The 22,811-nt window shown below is 41.9% G+C and overlaps 3 protein-coding genes across 3 annotated transcripts; all 3 read right to left on the bottom strand.

Annotated features, from left to right (window-relative positions):
- Positions 1–7,533: 7,533 nt before the first annotated feature.
- On the bottom strand, positions 7,534–10,033 carry LOC101305762 (pachytene checkpoint protein 2 homolog). Its single transcript, XM_004300811.1, has 6 exons — positions 9,712–10,033; positions 9,474–9,574; positions 9,252–9,319; positions 8,563–8,667; positions 8,375–8,464; positions 7,534–7,948 (listed from the first exon to the last, which is right to left on the bottom strand). The coding sequence occupies exons 1-6, from the start codon at positions 10,031–10,033 to the stop codon at positions 7,939–7,941; spliced, it is 696 nt and encodes a 231-aa protein (XP_004300859.1). The 3' UTR covers positions 7,534–7,938.
- An 825-nt stretch (positions 10,034–10,858) lies between these two features.
- LOC101305475 (hydroquinone glucosyltransferase-like) lies at positions 10,859–13,847 on the bottom strand. The gene is made up of 2 exons (XM_004300810.1): positions 12,526–13,847; positions 10,859–11,180 (listed from the first exon to the last, which is right to left on the bottom strand). Exons 1-2 carry the CDS (start codon positions 13,695–13,697, stop codon positions 10,859–10,861), a joined length of 1,494 nt encoding a protein of 497 aa, XP_004300858.1. The 5' UTR covers positions 13,698–13,847.
- A 3,378-nt stretch (positions 13,848–17,225) lies between these two features.
- Positions 17,226–19,154, bottom strand: LOC101309541 (hydroquinone glucosyltransferase-like). Its single transcript, XM_004298839.1, has one exon. The coding sequence runs from the start codon at positions 18,906–18,908 to the stop codon at positions 17,496–17,498; it is 1,413 nt and encodes a 470-aa protein (XP_004298887.1). The 5' UTR covers positions 18,909–19,154; the 3' UTR covers positions 17,226–17,495.
- Positions 19,155–22,811: the final 3,657 nt, after the last annotated feature.

Here is a 22,811-nt window from a genome sequence, read left to right as displayed (position 1 = left end):
GAGAGAGAGAGAGAGGCGTTATGATGGAGAGAGCGTTTTGCTCAGTGGCAGTGTTCGTTATTCTTTTCATTCTTAGGGGCAACGTTTTAAGGGATTTAAATGGGTGTACTGTTTTATCATCAGTGAACATTTATTAACAGTTTTATCATTTGTTACTTCTAAATGTACTTTTTTATCATTGGCCCTTTTAAATTTTACTTATATATATGTCAAAATGTTAATTAATCGCTTTTTTTCCTATCTAATTAGGCGAAGGTGAGGGAGGCTAGTGACGAGGTGATGAGTGTTATAGTGTGGGAGACATGGCCGGACACGTAAGAGGAAGAAATGTCCGAAGCCATGTCCCGGATCAACACTTCGGATCCGAGGGTTGGGACGAGGATCATGAGCACAGTCTTCCCACCGCGAGAAAACAATTTCTACTGCTGGGGTCTAGGAAAGAAGGGCGAGAGGGTCCTGAAGACCACTCCAGGATTTCAACGAAAGGCAGCCTCGACCAGCAGCATGACGACTCAGCTAGAGTCGGAAGTTGAGAGACTACGAGAACAGCAAGCTGCTCAGGCTGCCGCTCATGCCGCCCAGATCGCCGACCAGAGAGCCTATACTACCGCGATATATGCCGCCCAACAGGCCTAACAGCAGCAGATATTCCAATACTTGCAGGAGTTTACAGCTGCCCAGCTTTAAGGACTTCCAGCTCCGCCAATGCCTATGCCTATACCGCTACCTCAGCCGCCGCAAACTCCTCAGCAGCAGCCCCCAGAATTGGATATTGATTTAGACCATCTAGATTTTGTGTAGTTGATAAATTATATAGTTTTATGTGCTTGTTGTTGGTTATATGTATGGAATTGTTTTGGTGTATTTTGCAGCTTGCTTGGAATGGTAATTTAGAAATTTCAGGTATTTTTTTTTACTGGAATGGACTTATAGCCGACGAAACATGTAAGATACTCGTCGGCTATAATATTTTTAATTTTTTTTAAATAAGGTTTAGCCGACGAATTATGACATGTTTCGTCGGTTAAACCATTCTAACGCCGACGAAACAGACTATATTTCGTCGGCTATAGTTATTTTTTTAATTTTTTATTACACACTTTAGCCGACGAAATCTTAAATGTTTCGTCGGCTAAAGTATCAGACTATGGTCGACGAAACATTAAAAATATTCGTCGGCTAAAGACTGGGATAATAGCCGACGACGTTTTCTAGTTTCGTCGGCTAAAGTCATCGCCGACGACCCTTTCCCGACGAAACTATAGCTGACGAAGGCTCGTTACCTGACGAATTAAGCTAACAAGCCGACGAAACTTTTTCGTCAGCTAAAGTGCTTGTCCTGGTAGTGTAATTAACAACTCCACCGAATTGAATTGAGGATTACATGGAAATTTATCCTGAAGCTTACAAAGATTGCAGCTTCACTCTCTCTTTGCTCTGCTCTGCATCTCTTATGATCAGCTGTGCTTTTCTTGTTCTCTATAAAGAAACCAGATAAAGGTGAGCTAATTAACGAAATTTCAAATAAAAGTAAGATAGATATATATATATATATATATGGCTGATATGGTCTGGGTGGAGACGGGAGTTACCAAACTCTTCTTTTTCATGATGTTAGGTAATTAATCTCAAATAGATAGAATCAAGGTGCAGATTTAGTCGTCATACTCGGTCGAATCCAATCTCATCACTAATTCACATTTCTTCTGTACCATCTATGATATTCAGTTTTTTGATAAGTCTATGATAATCAGTTGAACTAATCTCTTCTACCCTATATAACTTCATCAATCTTATTTAGGTAATTTAATTTGGATTTGTAGTGTTTGTGACCAATATATCAAAACTTCTAAATCCCAGAAATTGTTCCTAGCTAATTACACGATTGTAGCCAAAATGGTTCTATTTGGATCATCATATTCTTTCCATTTTACAAATCTGGGTATCATGACGTACAGAGAAAGAGAACAAGTTGTTTTGGGTTGGTGTGAATTGTGATACGAAGACTGGTAAACAAGTGAGGGTAGTTGAGGAAGAGTACACTATAATAGAAAGGGAGAATCCTAACATAGGGTTTGGATTAGGGTTTAGGGTCGAGTGTATAATATATGGTTCTAATATCATCGATCGTGCGTGGTGCGTACCCAAACATCAAAATTCAAAGAGTCTGTTCAACATCTCGATCAGGAGTTATATATGAGTAGGGGTTCGGAATACTAGTTCTAATGTGATTCGCATTCTTGTTCAATACGTTGATCCATTAGTTCTAATATGATTCGTACTCGATCTTCAGATAACTAATAACAGAGAGGTGTGCCACAATAAAATATGTATACAGATGGAATCATTAAGATGCACCTTTAGCCCCGCTTTAGGCTTCTTCCTCGTCGATCACCTTTAGGCTTCAAGATTTAAAAGAACATAAAGACTACATTAAGAAATGGACCGGAGGAACTCAAAAATAAATGGGGAATTAATATTAAAGATCCAGCTAAAGAAAACTGTCTTGTAGTTTCTAGTCTGAAAAATGTAAATGTATTAGGAATTTAGGATTACGAGTCCAACAACGTCACGCCAACATACAATTATAAGTCTTTTGATGGTACCGAGTTATGTCACATGTGGATTCCTTGTCAAATTCTACTGGTAAAACCGTAAAAGGACTCACACATCCTAAGCTCCTTATATAAATCGTCAATTCCACATTCCACCGATGTCTACAACTCGAGACTTGACGGTGATTGGGTATCCAGTTGAGGATCAACAACCAAGAATGCCTCCTGCTACCGACTCATCATCGTCGTCGTCAACCTCTCTCCAACCTCCCGGACATGCTCACCAATTTCCTAGCCGTATCCCAATCCAACTGACTAAGGAGAATTACCTCCTGTGGAAATCCTTGTTCATCTCAGTTCTGAGGGCCTCTGACATGCTAGACCTCGCAGAAGGTCGAGAGCAGTGTCCACCACAAAGCCAAACCCTAGCTCATACCAATTGGATCAAGAGGGACCAAACGTTACTAACCTGGATCAACTCAGCTTTATCTGTGAGCCTACTCGGACGCACAAAAGAATTCACAAGCGGACGAGCTCTGTGGTTACACTTGGAAAACCTACTCGCTGAGGATGCAATGACTTATGTAAGTGAGCTCAGGGATCGTCTAAGAAACCTGGACGTGAATAAGTTTCGGACGCAAACGAAATGCATAGAAACAGCTAAACAAATCGCCGATGCCCTCGAAGAGGCAGGCTCACCTGTTCATGATTCTGAGTTTGTTCTTTCGTCCTGAACGGACTACCAGATTTATATGACGGCTTCGTCGCCTCCATCATGGATCGGCCTGAGCCTGTAACTCGAGAACAACTGCAGGAACAACTTGATCGTCATGTACCTGGATCCGTTGAAATCGCTTTCAGTATATGTTTTTTCTTTGTGATAGCGTTCGTCTTGTGCTTGGCCCGCGCAATATCCTACAAAATCCCTCTGGTTTTATTTGTTTTTCTGGTGGCGCCAGCGGTGATCTGGAACTTCAAATTATCATCTTCGTATAGTAGAAGAAGTGCCGACTCCACATATGAGAAATTACACACAGAATATAATCAATTGTAATATTTAATGTGTATTCGTAAGGACGTCGATCAGTGATTGATTTTTTTTTTTCTTTTTCTTTCTTTCAAGTCGGGGTTGATTTTCAAATCTTACTGGGATTGTGTTGTAACATGCGATCGAGCAAACACTCAATTAAGATCCAAACATTCAATTAATTGGATCTTAAGATCACTAAAATCACTTTAAATCTAAGATCATCAATGAGAATATCTCTAGCATCTAAGACACCTTTCGAAGCTAGAGAATGTTGAGGTTTCTTATGCATTGTAAGAAAGTTTACGTTTCAGAGATATTTCCAAAAGTTTACGTTTCAGAGATATTTTTGGAAACTGAAATTTACACTCTTAATTTTAAATTTTGTCTTTAGTGACATGTGTTTTGTCATTTTTTGAAAACTACTCCCCATAATTTTTTGTAAATAACTTTACCCATTAATTATTTAATTGAGATAAGACTTTCCAACCAAGCTTAGCAATCACAGCTTTATCAAAGACATGAGAAGGACCAACACCAAGACCCTAGGTGAAGTAGCTTGATCCCATGAAACGTTAGAATGAGAATTACCCCTAAACAACTAACCTAGTCAGCTCGGCTAAGGCCATAACCGAGTCACGGACAACAGAGAGTGAACGTGACAGGGTGAGAGTTATTTTAGTTTGCATCATGGCGTCTGGTGGGAGGTCAGAGATGATTAGAAATAGAAGAAAGATTAGTCTCGATAAGAATTAATTTTTCTAGTAGAAAGGGTATGAGCTTTCCAAGCTCATGTTGCATTTTACCAATAAGCAAGTTATAATCAATTGGATAACGCTAACAAGCCACATTACTAATACCTAAAAGCTAACCGACAAACGCTTTATGTTGAGCACCTAAGTATGCAAAAATACCACTTTTTTTTCTTTTTTTTTTCCGAAAGAAATATCACGTTTAATAGAGACAGTACGACTATGAGAATAAAATAGTTTATTTATGATAGTTTATTTGTTGACCTCAAGAAAATGATTAGCTTTGAGGGCTGGGCTTGTGGGTCCTAGTGTCGAGGACCCTAAACTTAGGCACACCCCAGCCGCACCTGAGGGTGCGCGCCCAGTCATCCTTTTTTGCACCTGCCCTGACGGCCGAGTGTAGGTCACCTATTTTCGCGGCTAGTTGATTCAGCATGTGAGTTGTTACACACTCTTTAACAGATTTCAACTTCTTTGATCACTGTCCTGTTGTCTTAATCGACCAACACCCTCTGTAAGTTCTAAGTTAGAGCGTAGTTAGGCACTATAACCATGTTTCCGGTTCATCACGTATATTATTTAATCCTCATTCTTTTTTAGAGAATCTACACAGTGACGATTTGGAAGCTTCTGGACTATATTTAACGGTTTGGACAGGTGTCAACCTATGGGTCGCGGAGCCAAGGCTCAGGTACCAGTATACAAGGAAAGGGGTCCCATTTCTCAACGCACACTCTCCAAGAAGCATAACAGAAATGGCGCTCTCCACTCTCGTGAAAGTCGTGACGGTTCTCAGTGTGCTCAGCACGAGCTTGCTTCTCCTCCACCCTCCTCCGGCGGCGGAGCTCCGGCGAGAGCCAGCTGGAGCTGCAGCTGTCACTCTGGCGAGGAAGCTCTCCCAGTCGTTCTCGATATCTCCACCTTCATCAGCTCCAGCCGCGTCTCCGCCATCACCGCACTCTCCGCCGCCACGGAGCGCTGCTTTTGCTCCGGCGATGAAGCTCTCCCAGTCGTTCTCGACGTCTCCACCTTCATCAGCTCCAGCCGCGTCTCCTCCATCACCACACTCTCCGCCGCCACGGCGCGCTGCTGTCACTCCGGCAAATATGTCATCAACTCCGACCGCCTCTCCTCTATCGCAGCCTCCGTCTCCTTCAGTACCGCAGTCTCCGCTGTCTTCTTCCTTGCCGCCGTACACGGCGGTTTTCACGACTCCGTCTATGGCTTCGCCTCAGGTTTTCGATCGGTCGCCGCCGGGGACGGACTGGAGCGTGCAGCACCATCTCCCTATCTGCAAGTGCGTATGCCCTATCCCTCCGCGACGCGCCGCCGTGCCTTGCCGGCCTGTTCCTTGCGTCTGCAACTGTGTCTGCCCTCCGCCACCTCAGGGGTTAACGGCGCCGGCACCGGCACCATCGACCGGCGGTAAGCCTCGAACTTCTCCTGGTTTTAGGTTTTGGATTTTACCTATTCTATTTTGATTTTACTGTATTGTTTCGATTGCTATTTTGATTTTACTGTATTGTTTCGATTTACTGTTTCTACTGCTGTTTACTGTTTCAATTTCTGCAAAAACAAGTAGGCGTGGTAGTTTTTAATTTACTGTTTCTGTTTCAATTTCAAAAGAAGGCGTGGTAGTTTTTAATCGCAGTAAAAGTAAAAACTGGTTTACTGTCATTCCAGCGAAGAAGAAGGAGAGGCATAGGGCCTGGTATACAAACTGGTACTTGGACGCCCTGGTGATGGTGTTTTTGTACATGGCGGTCACGACAGTGATAGGGATTTTCAAGCCGGAATTGCTGACAAAATTTGAAGAGAACCTTGCTACTGCTCGGGACGAATGCAAAAAGTGGATCGAAGGTTCAGAAAAGCCACTCGCGGTGATCTTGTGGCACAATGTTCGATTCGTCTACTACGCGGGTTTTGGGGTTCTCTCAGTTTTGCTTGTTCTGTATTTTGTCTCGCCAGTGATTGATTACTTCAGAGGAAAAGATATGAGGGAGCCAGAGATCGAGGTGGTTCACACCCTGGTGATTACTTTAGGGGATTTTTTTCCCAGATAAGGTAGGGGATTGCAATTGTCAGCTAGAAAATTGGAAAAGCAAAACAAAGGTAGAAATTTCAGCTTGTAACTGAGAAATGAGAGTGATAGAAAATGTGAAAAGCTAAATAGGGATAGAAGTTTCAGCTTGTAAGTGAGAACAGAGGGATACATATGTGTGAAGATGATCAAAAATGTGGTATGGTATTTGCTTGTACTGTACTATTACAACATCTGAAATAGAAAATTCTTGAAACCCCAACACTACTGTTTCGATTTCAATATCTGTCAGCTGATAGTATAGACCACATTTGATAACTTGAACAAAATATGCAAAGTCGGAATCTGTAATCTCCGATCCAGAAAGCAGCAACTCTCAAATGTAGCAGCGAAGGGAAGGACTAGGAAGCACGCTCCAGTGTAGCTTGTAATGCCCTTCAAATTAGACTGCCACAACCGTACTACCCCATCGCTCCCAGGGGACGCCCATGACATTCCACTCCAGTTGCCAGCCCTGATTGCAAGTACGTAAACCAATTAGGAAGATCACAACCTTGGCTTCGAAATAATTCACATTTTTTCTTGTTAAGGCTCCGCAACAAGTTGACAATTCCCTACCTGCCAATGTTTGGTGCCCAAGCAACCGCATAGACCTGATCACCCTTCTCATCTGGAGAAGCCAATGCTGCAACTGGAAAGCCGTCTTTGATGAGCTTGATCAAATTCCCATACCTGTAAAATAATAAGAATATAAGACCATAGCCTATCATCATTTAGAAGTTCTAAGGCATAACTTGTATTTCATAAGATAGTAATTTGGTTAATATCGCACACATTTTTTAGTAACAGACAATTGCCACTAAACACTTCGAAATGCACAGACATCACTTCTGTTACAAGGTGTAAGCTACCAAAAAACAAAAATTGGTTGCCCTTTCCAGTTTTGCTTTTTCCATATGCGACTTTGAAAAATAGCATTTACCAATTTGCCACAGGTGCAACTTTTAAAAGTCATATCATCAAGTGAACCTACAGAGTTCCATATGATGCTACCATTTCTGAAACATGATGTGAATATGAAAAGTCTTAAAAACTAGTGTGTAAAGAAAATTATAATTGAGAGGGAGGGAGACAAAAAAGAATAACATTCATGTAATAAACAAGAACAAGAAGAACCTGCAATATTTAAGATAGGGAAGTACAAGTTTACCTTTGAGGAATTATCAATGTCAATATCTGTCACAAGACACTGCTAGCTAGGGTCACAACTCTTAACTCTCTCTAAGGATTTGGAAGAGCAGCATGATCCAGGGATGGAAGCTTTCTTAAGGAATACATATGAAAGGTCCACTTTAGAAGGCAGTGAAGGATGTGTTCCGACCTCACATGCTTCTGCAGTTTCAAGCAATTGCCTACACAGGTGTAGTGGTGTCTGGGCATCATGAATCTGAGGCATGATAAAATTTGATAAAATTCCTGTTCCTATGAGTTCCATTCACCAGGACCTTAAGATTTCGTAACACGCTTGCAGAGTTGGAGGACCAGCATATGCTTTTATATCAGCTACATGGACCTGCAACCCAAAAATGGTAAATTGTCATATAACAGGACCAGTAATAGTATTTCTGTGTGTTTCCTTTCAAACAGCTAATGTAAGTATAATCAATGTGAAAGCAGCAAACATAGTGAAGAAACAGATAGAACACCAACAGAAATCCAAAAAGGCTGAAATTTTTTATTCTAGCATATAAATTGAAATCTCGGGATTGAGGGGTCCAGATTATCATGTGTCAGCTCCTCGTTTACAAAATCATACATATCTGTCACAACTTAGAACCGTAGTGGACTGCAGACTGATGTGCGATACCAAAAATAGACTAAACTGATCTATACTGGGAGGGCAACTAGAAGTGCATCCTGAATAGCGTCCTTTTGAGTTGACAGGGTAATCAAATCCAAGGAGGTTTTTCATTTATAATGCAAGGGTACATCCACCAACCTGGAGTTAAAACGAATGGATAACATCTGAGCCAATGCTTTGCATAAAGAGGTCTTTCCAGTCCCTGGAGTCCCATGTAAAAGAACAATGCTGCAAAGGCATAAAATCAATCACATAGGTATGAACATTGCAATTGCAGAATTAAGATCATGTCTGGATACAGTTGAAATCGTTAAAAAATTCCTTACCGATTCCACGACACAAGAAAAGGATCAACACCCTTTTCAGCAAAATGCAACGCACCAGCTGCATACCGCAGCAACCTTGCCTTCGGCCCAGATTCATATATTAAGCTGCAAAAGCAGACAAAATCAGTTGCTTGAAACCAGATTCACTATACCACAGAAACCATGTCATGATATTCCTCAATGTCCCGGCTATTCACAGAACGTGGGAAGCAGATATCACAACATCAGTAGATTTCTAACTTCTACTGGGGTGAAAAGTAAAGTAGTTGCAAATTAACCTTTCTCACATGCCATCAAATTCTTTAGCTCTCAACACTCATTCAACATGAACAGCATTCTTGTCTGAACATAAACCTACGGCTAGGTGTAATCACCTATAATTTGTGACAATTTTTTTTTGCATCATGCAGCCTATTTGACTTGGCAGATGCATACTTAAGAGTGACCAGCACAACAGATTGGTACAAAATCATAATAGATGGGCAGCACCATGTCAAGATAAAGCAAGCATGATAAGAACCCAGCATGCACAGCAACCGAAACATAAACTAGATGAAAATCGTAAATAAGAATTTACATGTACTTTTTTCAAGGCTGAATTTTGTATAGTACAACTTTCAAAATCGAGTTAAACAGCATAATAATATCAGTGTCAGACTGAATCAGATAAAATGATCACCTAAAGCTGCCAGTTCTTCAATTCCAAGGGATCAAGTAGCTCAAAGTTTTTGACACTGCCATCTGAATACGCGGTTCCCTACGAAACAAACAAATTAAGATTCATGAATTTCACTCGCTCAAGGTACATTTTCATTCTAAATCCCGCACAGACGAAAAGGGGAATGAAAAAACCACCATTTGCCACAGCCAAACTTCCTAAGAACTATAACCACAAAGCTGAAAATGCTAACCATCTTCAAAATCGACGATGAACCTCCGAATTGAACATCTAGCATCTGAGCTGAATATTTTTTGAAGCTTTTGCACAGCTTCCATCGAAGAGGTTGCGCGTCTACAGAACAATAAACCCAACATCTTCCATCAGATACAAATCTCACACACATTCTTATACTCAAACATGCATCCCAAAACACAATGTCTCACACATTAAAAAAACAAGGAATCTGCTACAATATGATTCAATATTACCTTCAACAATCTCTTCCAACCAAAGACAATGTCCCATCAGCTTAAACACTCGCCACGGCGTGACCCAACTGCGGCGGAACCACAAGCAACCTTCACAACGCCGGAAGCGTGATGCACCTGTAAACCCAACAACAACTACAAATTGTTTAACAAACCAAAAGGTTTGGGTAGAATTGAAAAGTATTGAAAGAGAGAAATGAGTGATTGGGACCTTGGATTTGGAGGAGGAGGAGGAGGAAGAAGGGTGGGGGGAGTCGAAGATGGTGAGAGTTCCAAGACGAGCAGGTGTTCCTTTCTCCATCTTCTCTAGAGACTTTTCCATCTCCGTTGTGGAAGTGCGTGGAGCTCCGACCGTACCGGCATCGATTATCGTCGACCTAAAAAAAAAAAAAACGGGTTTTAGGACTTTGGGTAAGAATAAACGGGTCGGGTGGGTTAGACACGGCAGAGCAAATCATTGGGTTTGTTGGAAATGTATAGCAGCTCAAAACTAAGTGTACAAATTTTTACATACTTTTCTTTATATTGTTACAGTTATATTGTTACAGTAGTGTTTACCTGATCAGTAATTAATTAAGGGATTCATAGTCAGTTACCATTAGATTTACAGCCAATGGTTGAAAACAAAACAACTCAACTTAAAAAAAATTCCCTTTACATCCAAGGGTTGAAAACAAAATAACTCAACTGAAAAATAATTCCCTCCACCCTTAAATTTACATCTAATTGTGACTGATCATGAATCTCTTGATCAATTACTGACCAGGTAAACACTACTCTGTATTGTTATCAATCGAGTAATTTGAGTTAATCATCACTGGAAAAACTCTGAACTTTGATGAGTCCAGCTAAAAAAAAAAAAGTTACTGTAAGACTCTAGTTTGTTGTTGTATCGACAAATGCAACTAATCGTATACGGTATACCTACGTAGTTGGCGCTAGATTAACTACACTGCAGAATTGAGCAACAACCACAAACAATTATTCTCAAAACATAAAAAAGAAAAGTCTTCGTATGATTAACTAATACATACAATCTGATCACAAATCAACATGGCTACGTACATCGAGGGTCAAAGACAACGAAAACGGATTCAAGATATTCAATCTTTAATAATATTAGGATTCATCGAACAAATGGGATTGATTAGTTCTTGTGATCCTTCCATATCTGAGCTACCTCCGCAAGTGATTTTGTAGAGGACCCATCTTGGCTCAAAGCCAGTTGAGATGCCTCTTTCAGCTCCATCATCTTCTTTCTGAGCACTTTCCCTTCGTCCCCTTCAATCAGTCCCTTCGCATACTTGCAAATCTCTTCACGCTCCACTATGCCCTTATCATTCACCTTAACCCTCCATGCTACCTTTATATCTTCAGCAAGCAAAACTGCGTTCGTCTTTTGCTCGGCATAGAGTGGCCAAGCAATTAAAGGCACACCATGCACAATGCTCTCTAGCGTCGAGTTCCACCTGCAATGCGTCAAAACCCGCCCGTCGACTCGTGACTCAAAATTTGGATCTGAGGTGCCCAAGAGCTTACAACCTTACCTACATCTTTGGTTCTCTCTAAAAACCCTTGGGGTAGAAAACTTAAGGGATCGTTGGGACCTTGAGCACCAAAATGGCAAAATATGTAGCATTTTTCAGTTTCTCATTTGGACTCCTAGCAACCCAAAGATATCTCACCCTACTCATTTCAATCCCTGAAGCCAACTCATTCATTTGGTATAATTTTATTTTGGTTCTTACTCCTTGGGGTGATGACGTCCTGTATATCAAGTTCATGAGACTGTACTTAGTTTAGGTTTGGGTTTTGTTGGATGCAGTAGCATTACAGTGACCCAAGGCTTGGCGAACAACAGTAAAAGTTCGGAGATTCACCAAGTGTGAAGTTTTCTCAGGTATTATTTCTTAAACCTACCATCTGTGTCTGTTTTCACACTTAGTTAGTTTGGGTTTTCAATTTCAGCCTGTAGAACTTGAAAGAATAGCTTGCTGTGATTTTATGATGCTCATGATGTGTAGTGGTATTGGTCCTCTATATGACCCATTTTGTCATAACCCATTTATTGAAAGGATTGAACCAGCTCTGATAGCTAGCTGTGATTATACGTTGAATCTCGATCATTTAATCATAACCCATTTTATAACCTCATTTTGCAAGATCCAGTGCATACAGTAATAAAGCTATTTCCTGAAAACATAAGCTGTATATCAACTGATATTAGTCATATTACCAGAGTTTCCTCAATAGTCATCGATACCTGTTCTTGTGAATCCCTATAACTCTATAAGGGCACGTTGACTGAAGTTAGTGAACCACGCCTTTCTCAGAAAACAGAACACAAAACTGGACCACGGCTAGATGCAAACATTATATTGAGACAATGAAGGAAAGAGATAGGATATCAAATAAAATGAAACCAAAGACACGCATATCTCACTTAATTTGCTAGGAAAACAATATAAATTGACAAATCAGATTAGTCCTAATTAATTCATGTGGCCGTTCCATGCATCGGCTACCTCCGCAAGTGATCTTGTAGACGACCCATCTTGGCCAAGAGCAATATTGGCTGCCTCTTTTAGCTCCATCATCTTCTTCTTGAGCAATTTCCCTTCATCTCCTTCGATTAGGTTCCTCGCATATTTCTCAATATCACGACTCTCCACTATGCCCCTATCATTCATCTTGACCCTCCATGCCACTTTCATATCTTCAGAAACTAAAACTGCATTCATCTTCTGCTCTGCATAGAGCGGCCAAGCAATCAAAGGTACGCCATGCATAAGGCTTTCCAGGATTGAGTTCCACCCGCAATGCGTCAAAAAGCCGCCGGTCGACCGGTGACTCAAAATCTGAACCTGAGGAGCCCAAGAAGGTAACACTAACCCTACCTCTTTGGTCCTCTCCAGAAACCCTAACGGAAGAAAACTCGAAGGGCCGTTGGAAACTTGATCACCAAAGTAAGTGGCATTTATGGAATTCTCATTCGGGCTCCTAACCACCCATAGAAATCTTACCCCACTCATTTCAAGCCCTAAAGCCAACTCATTCATCTGCTCACTTGGTAAGGTTCCACCGCTCCCAAATGAAACAAACAACACCGAACCTTCTGGTTGACTGTTTAGCCAGCTCAAGCACTCGTGCTTACCGAACACATCTAGGCCCTCTCCGGTCTTCACCTTCGATCCGGCTTCTCTGCTTGGAATCATGTTGCTGTTCACCACCGGTCCAATCGCGTGAATCGGTGGAATACCAAGAACTTGTCGTTGCTCACTGAAAGCCTTCAAGGCACCGGGTTCCAAATCAGCAAAGCTATTCACAATGATCCCATTTGCCGACCTATACCACTTGCTCAGGTTCACCGCCGCTCTATAGGCCTCGTTAGACCTTTCTTGAACCAGCATTACAAAATCAGGACCGTGGAGCGGCACGCAACCCGGAAGGTGGATCGGTTCCGGCAGATCCCTATACTCGCATGAGGTGGTTTCATCGAGCTTTGGCAACTCGAACACAAACCACAACCCCATAGCGTTCGAACTGAAGAAATAGTAAAAGAGGAGGTTAAACTCTTTGGCTACATCAAAGGCTTCCCAGCCAAAAATATCCGCCACTAGAGCTACAACCCGAGTTGAATCGGCGAGGAGCTTAACCGCGTCACGCAGAGCAGACAGTGAACGAGTCAAGGTGAGTATGATTTTCATCTCGAATTGGACGTCATGAGGGAGGTCGTCGAAGTTCACTTGAGGGAGGAAGTGATAGGATATGGCTTGAGGCAAGGCTTCAAGGAGTTTCTTCTGAGGTTGCAGCTGCGACCCGTCGTTGGGGATGAAGAAGGTGACGGTGAAGTTGTGGTGGACGACGAGGCGTTGCGCTAGCTCGACGAGGGGGATCAGATGGCCTAATCCCGGAGTTGGGACAATGACGACGTGGGGTGGTTTCAGTTTCTGGTGGGTCGAGGACTTAGCTTCCAATCCTTCCATGGTATGGTGTAAGTTCAACTTTTGTTTTGGGTGTAGCAATAGAGAGTAGATAGTGAAGTATTTAACAAAGAATACAAGGAGACTGAGTCTCAACTGCTAGCTAGCTCAATGTCAGCGATAGAGAGGTATTGAGAGAAAAGCTAGATAAACTCGAGAAGAAAATTAGGCTAGCGTGATCTCACAATGGTGCGCATTCGTTTGCTATTTATTAGAAAAGATAAGTGAAGACAGCTGAAAAAAAATATAAAATAGCGCTCCTATTTTAGAGCAAAGTACAAAGAGTATGCACTAAACCAGGTTTAATTTTTTTTTTAGATTATCAACGTCAGTATCTTCTTTTTAGACCCAGACTAATTCACATCGAGAGATCATGTCAGCTAAATCAGGTTTAATTAAAACATACTTTAGAGTTAGTGACATACATATACATATTCATCAACGTTGATCAAGTTTCTAATGCATTGATGCATCTAAGCAAGCACCACCCAATAATGCAAGAAGAAAGTGATATAAGAGGGCACATGCATGGTTCTGTAAAAAGAAGAGTGGGATCGATCTTTTCTGAAATGCACAGAGGACCATGCATCACCCAACTATGCCTCCATCTTCTTCCCCCAAAAGTGTTCAACTTGTAGGTCTTTGAACAACTTGTAGGTCTTGGTCACGCGCTGGCCCCACGTGAAAAGAAAATAGAAAATTTCATTTAAGTCACATTCTCCGTATTTTCTCCCACACAAGTTCACTCTGATTTTTTTACCCAGATAAGTCCACTTTTCTTTCTCAAATTATTACATCCTGACTATTTTACCCCTGTACTAAAAATTTATCCCTCTCACACACCTCTCTCTCTCCCTCTCCTTTCTCTTTCTGCCTTTCGCTCGACTTCTCTCTCCTTATTCTTCCACCTCCGATTCCGACGACGTCGCCGCCGCACACCTCTCTTTCTCTCTCTCAAACATACGATGGTCAACCGAGACGGTGGCTCCGCCGTGCTCAAGGACACCGCAACGGCGATCTTTGCATCTGCGTGATCCATAAAGTTGACGCCGACGATCTGGATCTCAACAATGATGTGGATGATCTAATCCGGTAGGCAGCGATGGCCTCGACGAAGAAGGTTTGGTTGAGAGGCACACCGGTCAAGGAGAACGACGTCAATCTCGAGGAAGGCCTCAACGTCGTCGCTACGTTTAGTCCTATGGGATCTCGGATATGCCGACCTAACGAGGTGTCCTTCGATCTCAGAAATGCAGACCTAGCGAGGCATCCTTCATCATCTCCAATCAGTCGCGTTCGATCGTATTTCTGATCGGTCAAACGCTGAGGAATTTCGTGACTCATCATCCGCAGCGAGCGAAGATGGGAGCTCCGTCGACGGAGCGACGTCTTTTCTGTCGTCGTCGGCCGCCGGATCCGATCTGCAATTCTCTTGATTTCCTTTTATGCTTAAGCTTTAATCTTCTAATAATTGTTTGTTTGTTTTTATGGTTGAGTAAATATCTTGTAGTAGTTTTTGTCAGTGACAGCAGTAGCTTTTGTTAGTTAGAGTAGTATTTTTTGTTGGTAACGGTAGTAGCTTATATTGATGGAGGCAATAGCTTTTATGTCTGGCAGTAGTAGTTTTTGTATATAGGGGTAGTAGCTTTTGTTTATGTTGGTAATAGCTTTTGTTTATGTTGGTAATAGCTTTTGTTTATGTCGGTAATAACTTTTGTTGTGGTGGTAGCTTTTGTATATAGGGGTAGTAGCTTTTGTTTATGTTGGTGGTAGCTTTTGTTTATCTCGGTAGTAGCTTTTGTTTATCTCGGTAGTAGCTTTTGTTGGTAGCGTTATGTTGGTAGCGGTAGTAGCTTTTGTAGGCGGTGGTAGTAGCTTTTGTAGGCGGTGGTAGTAGCTTTTGTGGCTGATGGTAGTATTTTTTGTGTTCGTCGGAAACCTCACAATAGTAGCTTTTGTAGGCGGTGATAGTAGCTTTTGTAGCTGGTGGTAGTAGCTTTTGTGGCTGGTGCTAGTAGTTTTTGTGTTCGTCGAAAACCTCACAGTAGTAGCTTTTGTAGGCGGTGGTAGTAGCTTTTGTAGGCGGTGGTAATAGCTTTTGTAGCTGGTGGTAGTAGTTTTTGTGTTCGTCGGAAACCTCACAGTAGTAGCTTTTGTAGGCGGTGGTAGTAGCTTTTGTAGCTTGTGGTAGTAGTTTTTGTGGCTAGTGGTAGTAGCTTTTGTGTTCATCGGAAACCTCACAGTAGTATCTTTTGTAGGCGGTGGTAGTAGCTTTTGTAGCTGGTGGTAGTAGCTTTTATAGCTGGTAGTAGTAATTTTTGTCATCGTCGGAAGTCGAACGGAAACCTCGCCGGAGGTCAGTCGGAAATCTCGCCGGACGTCGGCCGAAAACCTCGCCGGAGGTCCGCCTGAAACCTCGCCGGAGGTCTGCTGGAAATCTCGCTGGAGGTCCGCCGGAGACTGTTCCGAAATGAGAGTGGTTGTTGACTTTTTATACTAGTAGCATTCTTGTAAATATAAGGAAGAAAATCTAATTTTTTTTGTTGGATGGCAGTCTGTAATTATGTTGAACTTCAATACTTAATACAAAACCTTATTTAGACTTGGGTGGACTTATGTGGGTAAAAATGTTAGGGTGGATCTATGTGGGAAAAAATGTCTCAAAGTGGACTTATATGTAATTGGCCCAAAAGAAAATCGGTTTCGCGGGACACGCCACTACGAAAAAATCGAAAACGTGGGCCTCAAAACCCAAACAGCCCAACCCAAGCCACTTTACGCCAATATCTAGGCTACGTAAGCCTCACGTGGTCACCACCATTACTGCCCTAGTCATCATCCGACTCGTTCTCTTTGGCTCACTGAGTTCGCACCGACTTGATACCATGAGTGGGTCGAGCGGTCCTTCATGAAGATAAGACATGAGGAGGCACATGCAAAGCACAAGATCGAATACGGTGTATATATTTTCTTCCAAATCTTCAAGAATTGGCATTTCCGATAACCCCCTAAAACTATAAGGAAAGCAAGAGATCGAACGTCTTTAGTTTTGAGAATCTGAAATTTGAAGTTTCAAATGAGGTATACTTGGCTCATTCTCTAGTCTATTATATTGCAGCTCATTTACTACTCTCATGAATTTGATACCTATTACACATTTAGACATGAGGAGGAAGCTGATATATCTATATTATATCAGAAAACTACGCACTCTTTTGGTGTCTTTGATGAAATATTTTTTTGAATTAGCCAAAAAATCAAGTTAGTAAAAATTTCTTAAAGAACTAAAATTAATATTTATTATAGGTTTTACCATAAACACCATAAATTAAAAAAAATAAAAAAAAAAAAGAACGTGGTAGTTTCATCTCACTTTTCATGAAACAATTATTTACAAAAAAATAAAATTAGCTGATTTATCCCGGTGGAGTAGTTTGAGTGAAACATTTTCTATTTTTTCATCCTCCGTGCAGATGCACAAGTAAAAAGCTAACATACGTCAACACGTCCAGTCTTGAGTCTTGATTCAAATTTATGATGATACTATCTAGTTTCAAAAATCAATTACATTATCGTTGATTAAGTTTCGGGGGTCCATGATCTGGGCGCTTGATCGAACAACCATACATAGGTAATATAGCAGTACCACGTTTTCTGTCCTTATTATATCCTTATAATATGCTTGCAAACTTTCAATATAGTGAACTAACAAACAAGGTAACTATGAAGCATGCAAGATGAAACTAGTCTCATCCAATTTGTTACCAAAACATACATTAGTTGACACAATGTACGTGCAGATCAGTTCTTGTGTTCCTTCCACATATTGGCTACTTCCGAGAGTGATTTTGTAGACGACCCATCAGGGCTCAAAGCCAGTTGAGATGCCTTTTTCAGCTCCATCATCTTCTTTCTGAGCACTTTCCCTTCGTCCCCTTCAATCAGTCCCTTCGCATACTTGCAAATCTCTTCACGCTCCACTATGCCCTTATCATTCACCTTAACCCTCCATGCTACCTTTATTCCTTCAGCAAGCAAAACTGCGTTCGTCTTTTGCTCGGCATAGAGTGGCCAAGCAATCAAAGGCACACCATTGACAATGCTCTCTAGCGTCGAGTTCCACCCGCAATGCGTCAAAAACCCGCCCGTCGACTCGTGACTCAAAATTTGGACCTGGGGTGCCCAAGAGCTTACAACCTTACCTACATCTTTGGTTCTCTCTAAGAACCCTTGGGGTAGAAAACTTAAGGGATCGTTGGGACCTTGAGCACCAAAATATGTAGCATTTTTCAGTTTCTCATTTGGACTCCTAGCAACCCAAAGGAATCTCACCCTACTCATTTCAATCCCTGCGGCCAACTCATTCATTTGTTTACTAGTGAGGGTTCCACCACTTCCAAACGAAACATACAACACTGACCTCTTTGGCTGAGCATCCAACCAGCTCAAGCACTCATTCTCACCTAACTCAGCCGCCGAACCGGTCTGAATCACCGGTCCGACCGGGTAAACCGGTGGAAGGCCGAGACCTGGTCCTTGCTCCTTGAAAGCCTTGAAAGCACCCGGTTCCAAATCCGCAAAGCTATTCACCATGATCCCAGCAGCCGATTTAAACCTCTTACATATTCCGACCAACGCCTTGTAAGCATCGTCACTCCGATCTTGAACCGGTTCTGAGAAATCTCTACCATGCAGCGGAACACAACCCGGAAGCCGGACCGGTTCAGGCAAGTCCCTATACTCACAAGTAGTAGTCTCGTCAAGCTTTGGCAACTCAAACGCAAACCACAAAAGCATCGCCGTAGTAGGGAAGAAAAGGTAGGGCAGCACATTAAACTCATTGGCCACTTCAAAGGCCTCAAGGCCAAAGAGATCAACAACAAGCGCCTTAACCATAGTCGACTCGGCTAGGGCTTTAACTGAGTCGCGGATAGCGGGGAGTGACCGAGACAAGGTGAGAGCAATCTTGGTTTCCATCACGGCGTCTGGTGGGAGGTCGTCGAAGTTGACGGGAGGGAGGAAGGTGGAGGATACGACCTTCGGCAAAGCTTGCAGGACTTTCTTTTGCGGTGTCAGGTTCGTGCCGTCGTTGGGGATGAAGAAGGTGACGGCGAAGTTGTGGTGGACGACGAGTCGTTTGGCCAGCTCGGTGAGCGGGATCAGGTGGCCTAAACCTGGAGTTGGGACAATGGCGACATGGCCCGCTGGTTCCATATATAGTATCTAGTGTGGTGTGGTGAAGGCCGTGAAGGTAGAGTTTAGAGAAGGACTACCAATAATTTGAGGCGCACCTTGTCTAGTAAAGATCCCGGCCGAGTTTGTCTAAAAGAATCTCGGCCGAGTTTAGAGAAAATTCTAGTATAACGTATGATAGGATATGATACGGTGTGGTGAAGGTTGTGAAGCTAAAGTTTAGTGAAGCTAGTATTTAACGAACTTGAGTTGGAGCTGGAAACGTCTAGCTAGTGCTTCCGTGTTGTCTGCTTTTCTCTCGTGACTTTAATGTATTTGACGGGTGTGCTTGTAGTTTTCTTCCGGCTGCTGACACGACGCAGCTACGGACCACATATGCATCTAAGCAAGCACCACCGAATTTGCAGGGCATAATAGTCGGGTGCTGCATGCCTGCGTGTACGTTAGGCCACACCTAACTATTCACCACTTTAAAACTTTGATATTTCTCTTTTACTATGAAAACTTTGTCTTCTCATACACACAGAGGTACATTAACAATCTGTATATGAGGACAAGAATTAAAATAGTTTTTCTGTGACGTCTGCGAACCATTTTAATTTAGTGACAAAGGAAGAAAGAAATAAAAGGGCACTACGTACATGGTTATGAAAAAAGAAGAAGAGTGGGATCGATCTTTCCTGAAAGGTATGTACCGTCGACACATCACTAGACTAGGCCTCCATCTTCTTTCCCCTAAGTTGAACAAGTTGTAGCTAATGGAGACAACGTAAAACATCCGTCACTCTCATGGATTTGATACCTAGCTAAGTAACACAAGGTACGTGTTAGATTGTTAGCATAAACAACAGAAAACAATGGAGAGGTAAAATCTCGAAGAAACTGCAAAATTCTAATGGATTCTATAATGGAGCTATAGCATCTGCAACCCCATATCTCATCATCATTACGTTTGTAATCAAAGGGCCATCGATCGACACACGTACATTGTAAGGTTAATAGAAATTAATCTTTGCTTCGATCAGCAACAACAGCAAGCTTCAGTGACTGCAAACCAAGATTGAACCCCTGCCCCCCTCTCTGTTCGGTTCTTACATATCCAAGTGTGCCTTCAATAAGAACCCAGATCAAAATGCTGCTTGGATATGAATTTTTATACTATACATATGTAGAAAAAAATTGAAATTAAAATTTAAAACGATCGGATAACTCACAGTTTATTATATATATAGGTAAACCCCATTGAATATTACGATAAACCCTCGTTGCTGTCCTACCACATCCGTCCATCTCAGGGTCAAATTTGGCAACTCAGTGGCCCCCACGGCCCCACGTGATAGAGAAAAAATCGGAAACGCGGATATGCTACCGTGAAAAATGGGAAACATGGGCCTCAAAATCCAAACAGCCCAGCCCAAGCCAGTTCTAATCAAACGAGATCGCCTAGATATTGGGTTTAGGGTTTCCGTGAAGTGGGTGTCCATCAGAATGTCATCGTCCAACTCGTTCCGTTTGAGTCACTGAGTTCGCATAGAGTTGAACCAGGAGCTGGGCTCAGGAGAATTGAGCTCGTCCGTCCAGCCCTAATCTTTAGTTTTGAGAATCTGAAATTTGAAATTTCAAATGTGGTACTTTGGCTCAGTCTCTAGTCTATTGCGCAGCTCATTTACTCACTCTCATGAATTTGATACCTATACGACATGAGGAGGAAGCTGATATATATATATATATATATATATATATATATATATATATGTCCAGTCGTTGATTCATATTTATGGTACCTCATCATGTACGTCGACCCTCCCTCAGAGATGTCACAGATGGCCTGGTACAGAATCTGGGGCCTAATTTCCATGGCAGCGACATCTTACCAAACATGTAAATTAACCAACGTCGTAGAGTAATCCCAATATATATGATCAGTTTTAAGATAACTCTTAGTCTTAGGGCCATTAGGCATCCACTCACTGCTTGTGGATTACACTTGTTAATTTGTAACTTGTTTGTTAGGTGCACCGGACTTGTTGGGAGTAACTTGTTTGTAGGTGGCTTTTTAATCCACTCACTGCTTGTGGATTACACTTGTCTTCTCTTTTACTGCATATATGTTGGGATTAAAAAGCCACCCTCTAGTTGAAGGCCGGAAGATTGAAAATGAAAACTAATCTTGTTATTAAAGAAAACAATAGTATCCAACTATCCATTAATTGTTAGCGTACAGATAACAAAACACATAAAATGATGGAAGACCAGAAAACGAACCCTATGATATTGATATTATACATCCCTTAATCCCCGGACCAAGAAATTGACCAGGGCATATTGACCATATCACTGTATGATACAAAGCACAGTACAAGATTGAAATTGTCAAAGTTGTAGAAACCCTAATACTAATTACAGTGCTAAATATTAACTAATGGCATCCATATCCTAGTTACACCTTCAAATATGAACATCTAAACCAAATAACACTCTATAAACATATATAGTACTGATTATGTTTCTAATTACATAAATGCAAAAGTTTGATATTAATTATAATTACACCTAATAATTAGGCACATGAAATACCAATAGAAGCAGTACTTGTGAACCTTTCCGACCCCGTCCTCCTCACTAAGGACCCAATCTCCGGCGAGAAACCACTAAATTCATGAGGAACTACTTCAGGAATGGTCGTGAGTGCACCGGACTTGTCGTAAACCACGTAAAACCCGTCCTTAGTTTTGTTGGACTTCTCTTGCACTCTAAAAACGGGACCTGAACCCGTCTTTGGCTTGAAAACGGAGCGGAGGAACTTGTTAAGTGATCTAGAGAGTTTTGAAGGTTTCTTGGCGACTGTGGTGGGTTGCTGCGGCAGCGGAGCTCGGCGATCAGAGAGGTGAGGCATTGACATGGTTCTGCATGATATAGCTGAGTCGAGTTCACGTTTGAACGAGTTGAGCTCGAATGAGTCGTACAGTGAGCTGCCACAATCCCATACACGCCTCGATGACTTAGCCTCACTTGATTCGAGCCCTCGCGACGGTTGTGAGAGTAAATTCTCTTTACGGTGATCCAAAGAACTTAAATCCATTGATTTTGGGCGAAGACGAGAATCAAACTCTTGTTTACCACCACCGGAGGAGGCTCTTACCTCTATCACCTTCTTGTGATCCATAAGAGAACGAGAGTCAACCTCTTGCCGTGACGTTAACGGGAGCTCTTTACCACCGGAAACTACTAACTCCATCGATTTCCTTCGATTCAAGAGAGGACGGGGAGGACGAGAATCAAACTCTTGCCGTGAGTGCGAGGTTGAATGCTTTTTATCGCCAGAAACCGCCGCTACCTCCATTGGTTTCTCAACTCGAAAGAGAGAGATCAGAGGAGAGGATTGATGAAGAAGCTGTGGTGGATATGGGGGTTATATATGTATGTAGAGAGTTGTAGATGGCAGCAATTGCTTGGCTTTGAAAACGTTTGGTGAAGGATCAAACGCGTTGGATGAGAAGGAGTTATGGCATGAAACTGAAAGAAGGTACAGGTAGCTAAGTAAGCTTCTTGGGTATCTGCAATCTTCACGGCCTGCATATATGGACCATTTACTCGATTTCCTTTTTGATTTTCATTGTGTCGTGTCCATGCTTTCCATTTATGAAGGGGAACATTGAAATCTTGAAAGAGAAAGAGGGTGATGAGTTGGGGGGCTTAGACTTTTCTTCCCGTGTTTCAGTCTTTAATTATTATAATCTTCTCTGCATTACCAATTGTTAATATATAATTAAAATGATTTTCATCATATATATAATTGTTAGGAATTGCATAATGCAGAGGTAATGCAAGCGATTGGTGATTAATTTGTCCATCATCTTTGTGTGTTCATACCAAGCAGCAAAGCGGCAGGTAAAAGAAGCAGGTAGATACGATAACGTGTTA

Source organism: Fragaria vesca, linkage group LG5, assembly GCF_000184155.1.
Source record: "Fragaria vesca subsp. vesca linkage group LG5, FraVesHawaii_1.0, whole genome shotgun sequence".
Taxonomy (NCBI): domain Eukaryota; kingdom Viridiplantae; phylum Streptophyta; class Magnoliopsida; order Rosales; family Rosaceae; genus Fragaria; species Fragaria vesca.
This window is presented reverse-complemented; position numbering and strand designations above follow the sequence as displayed.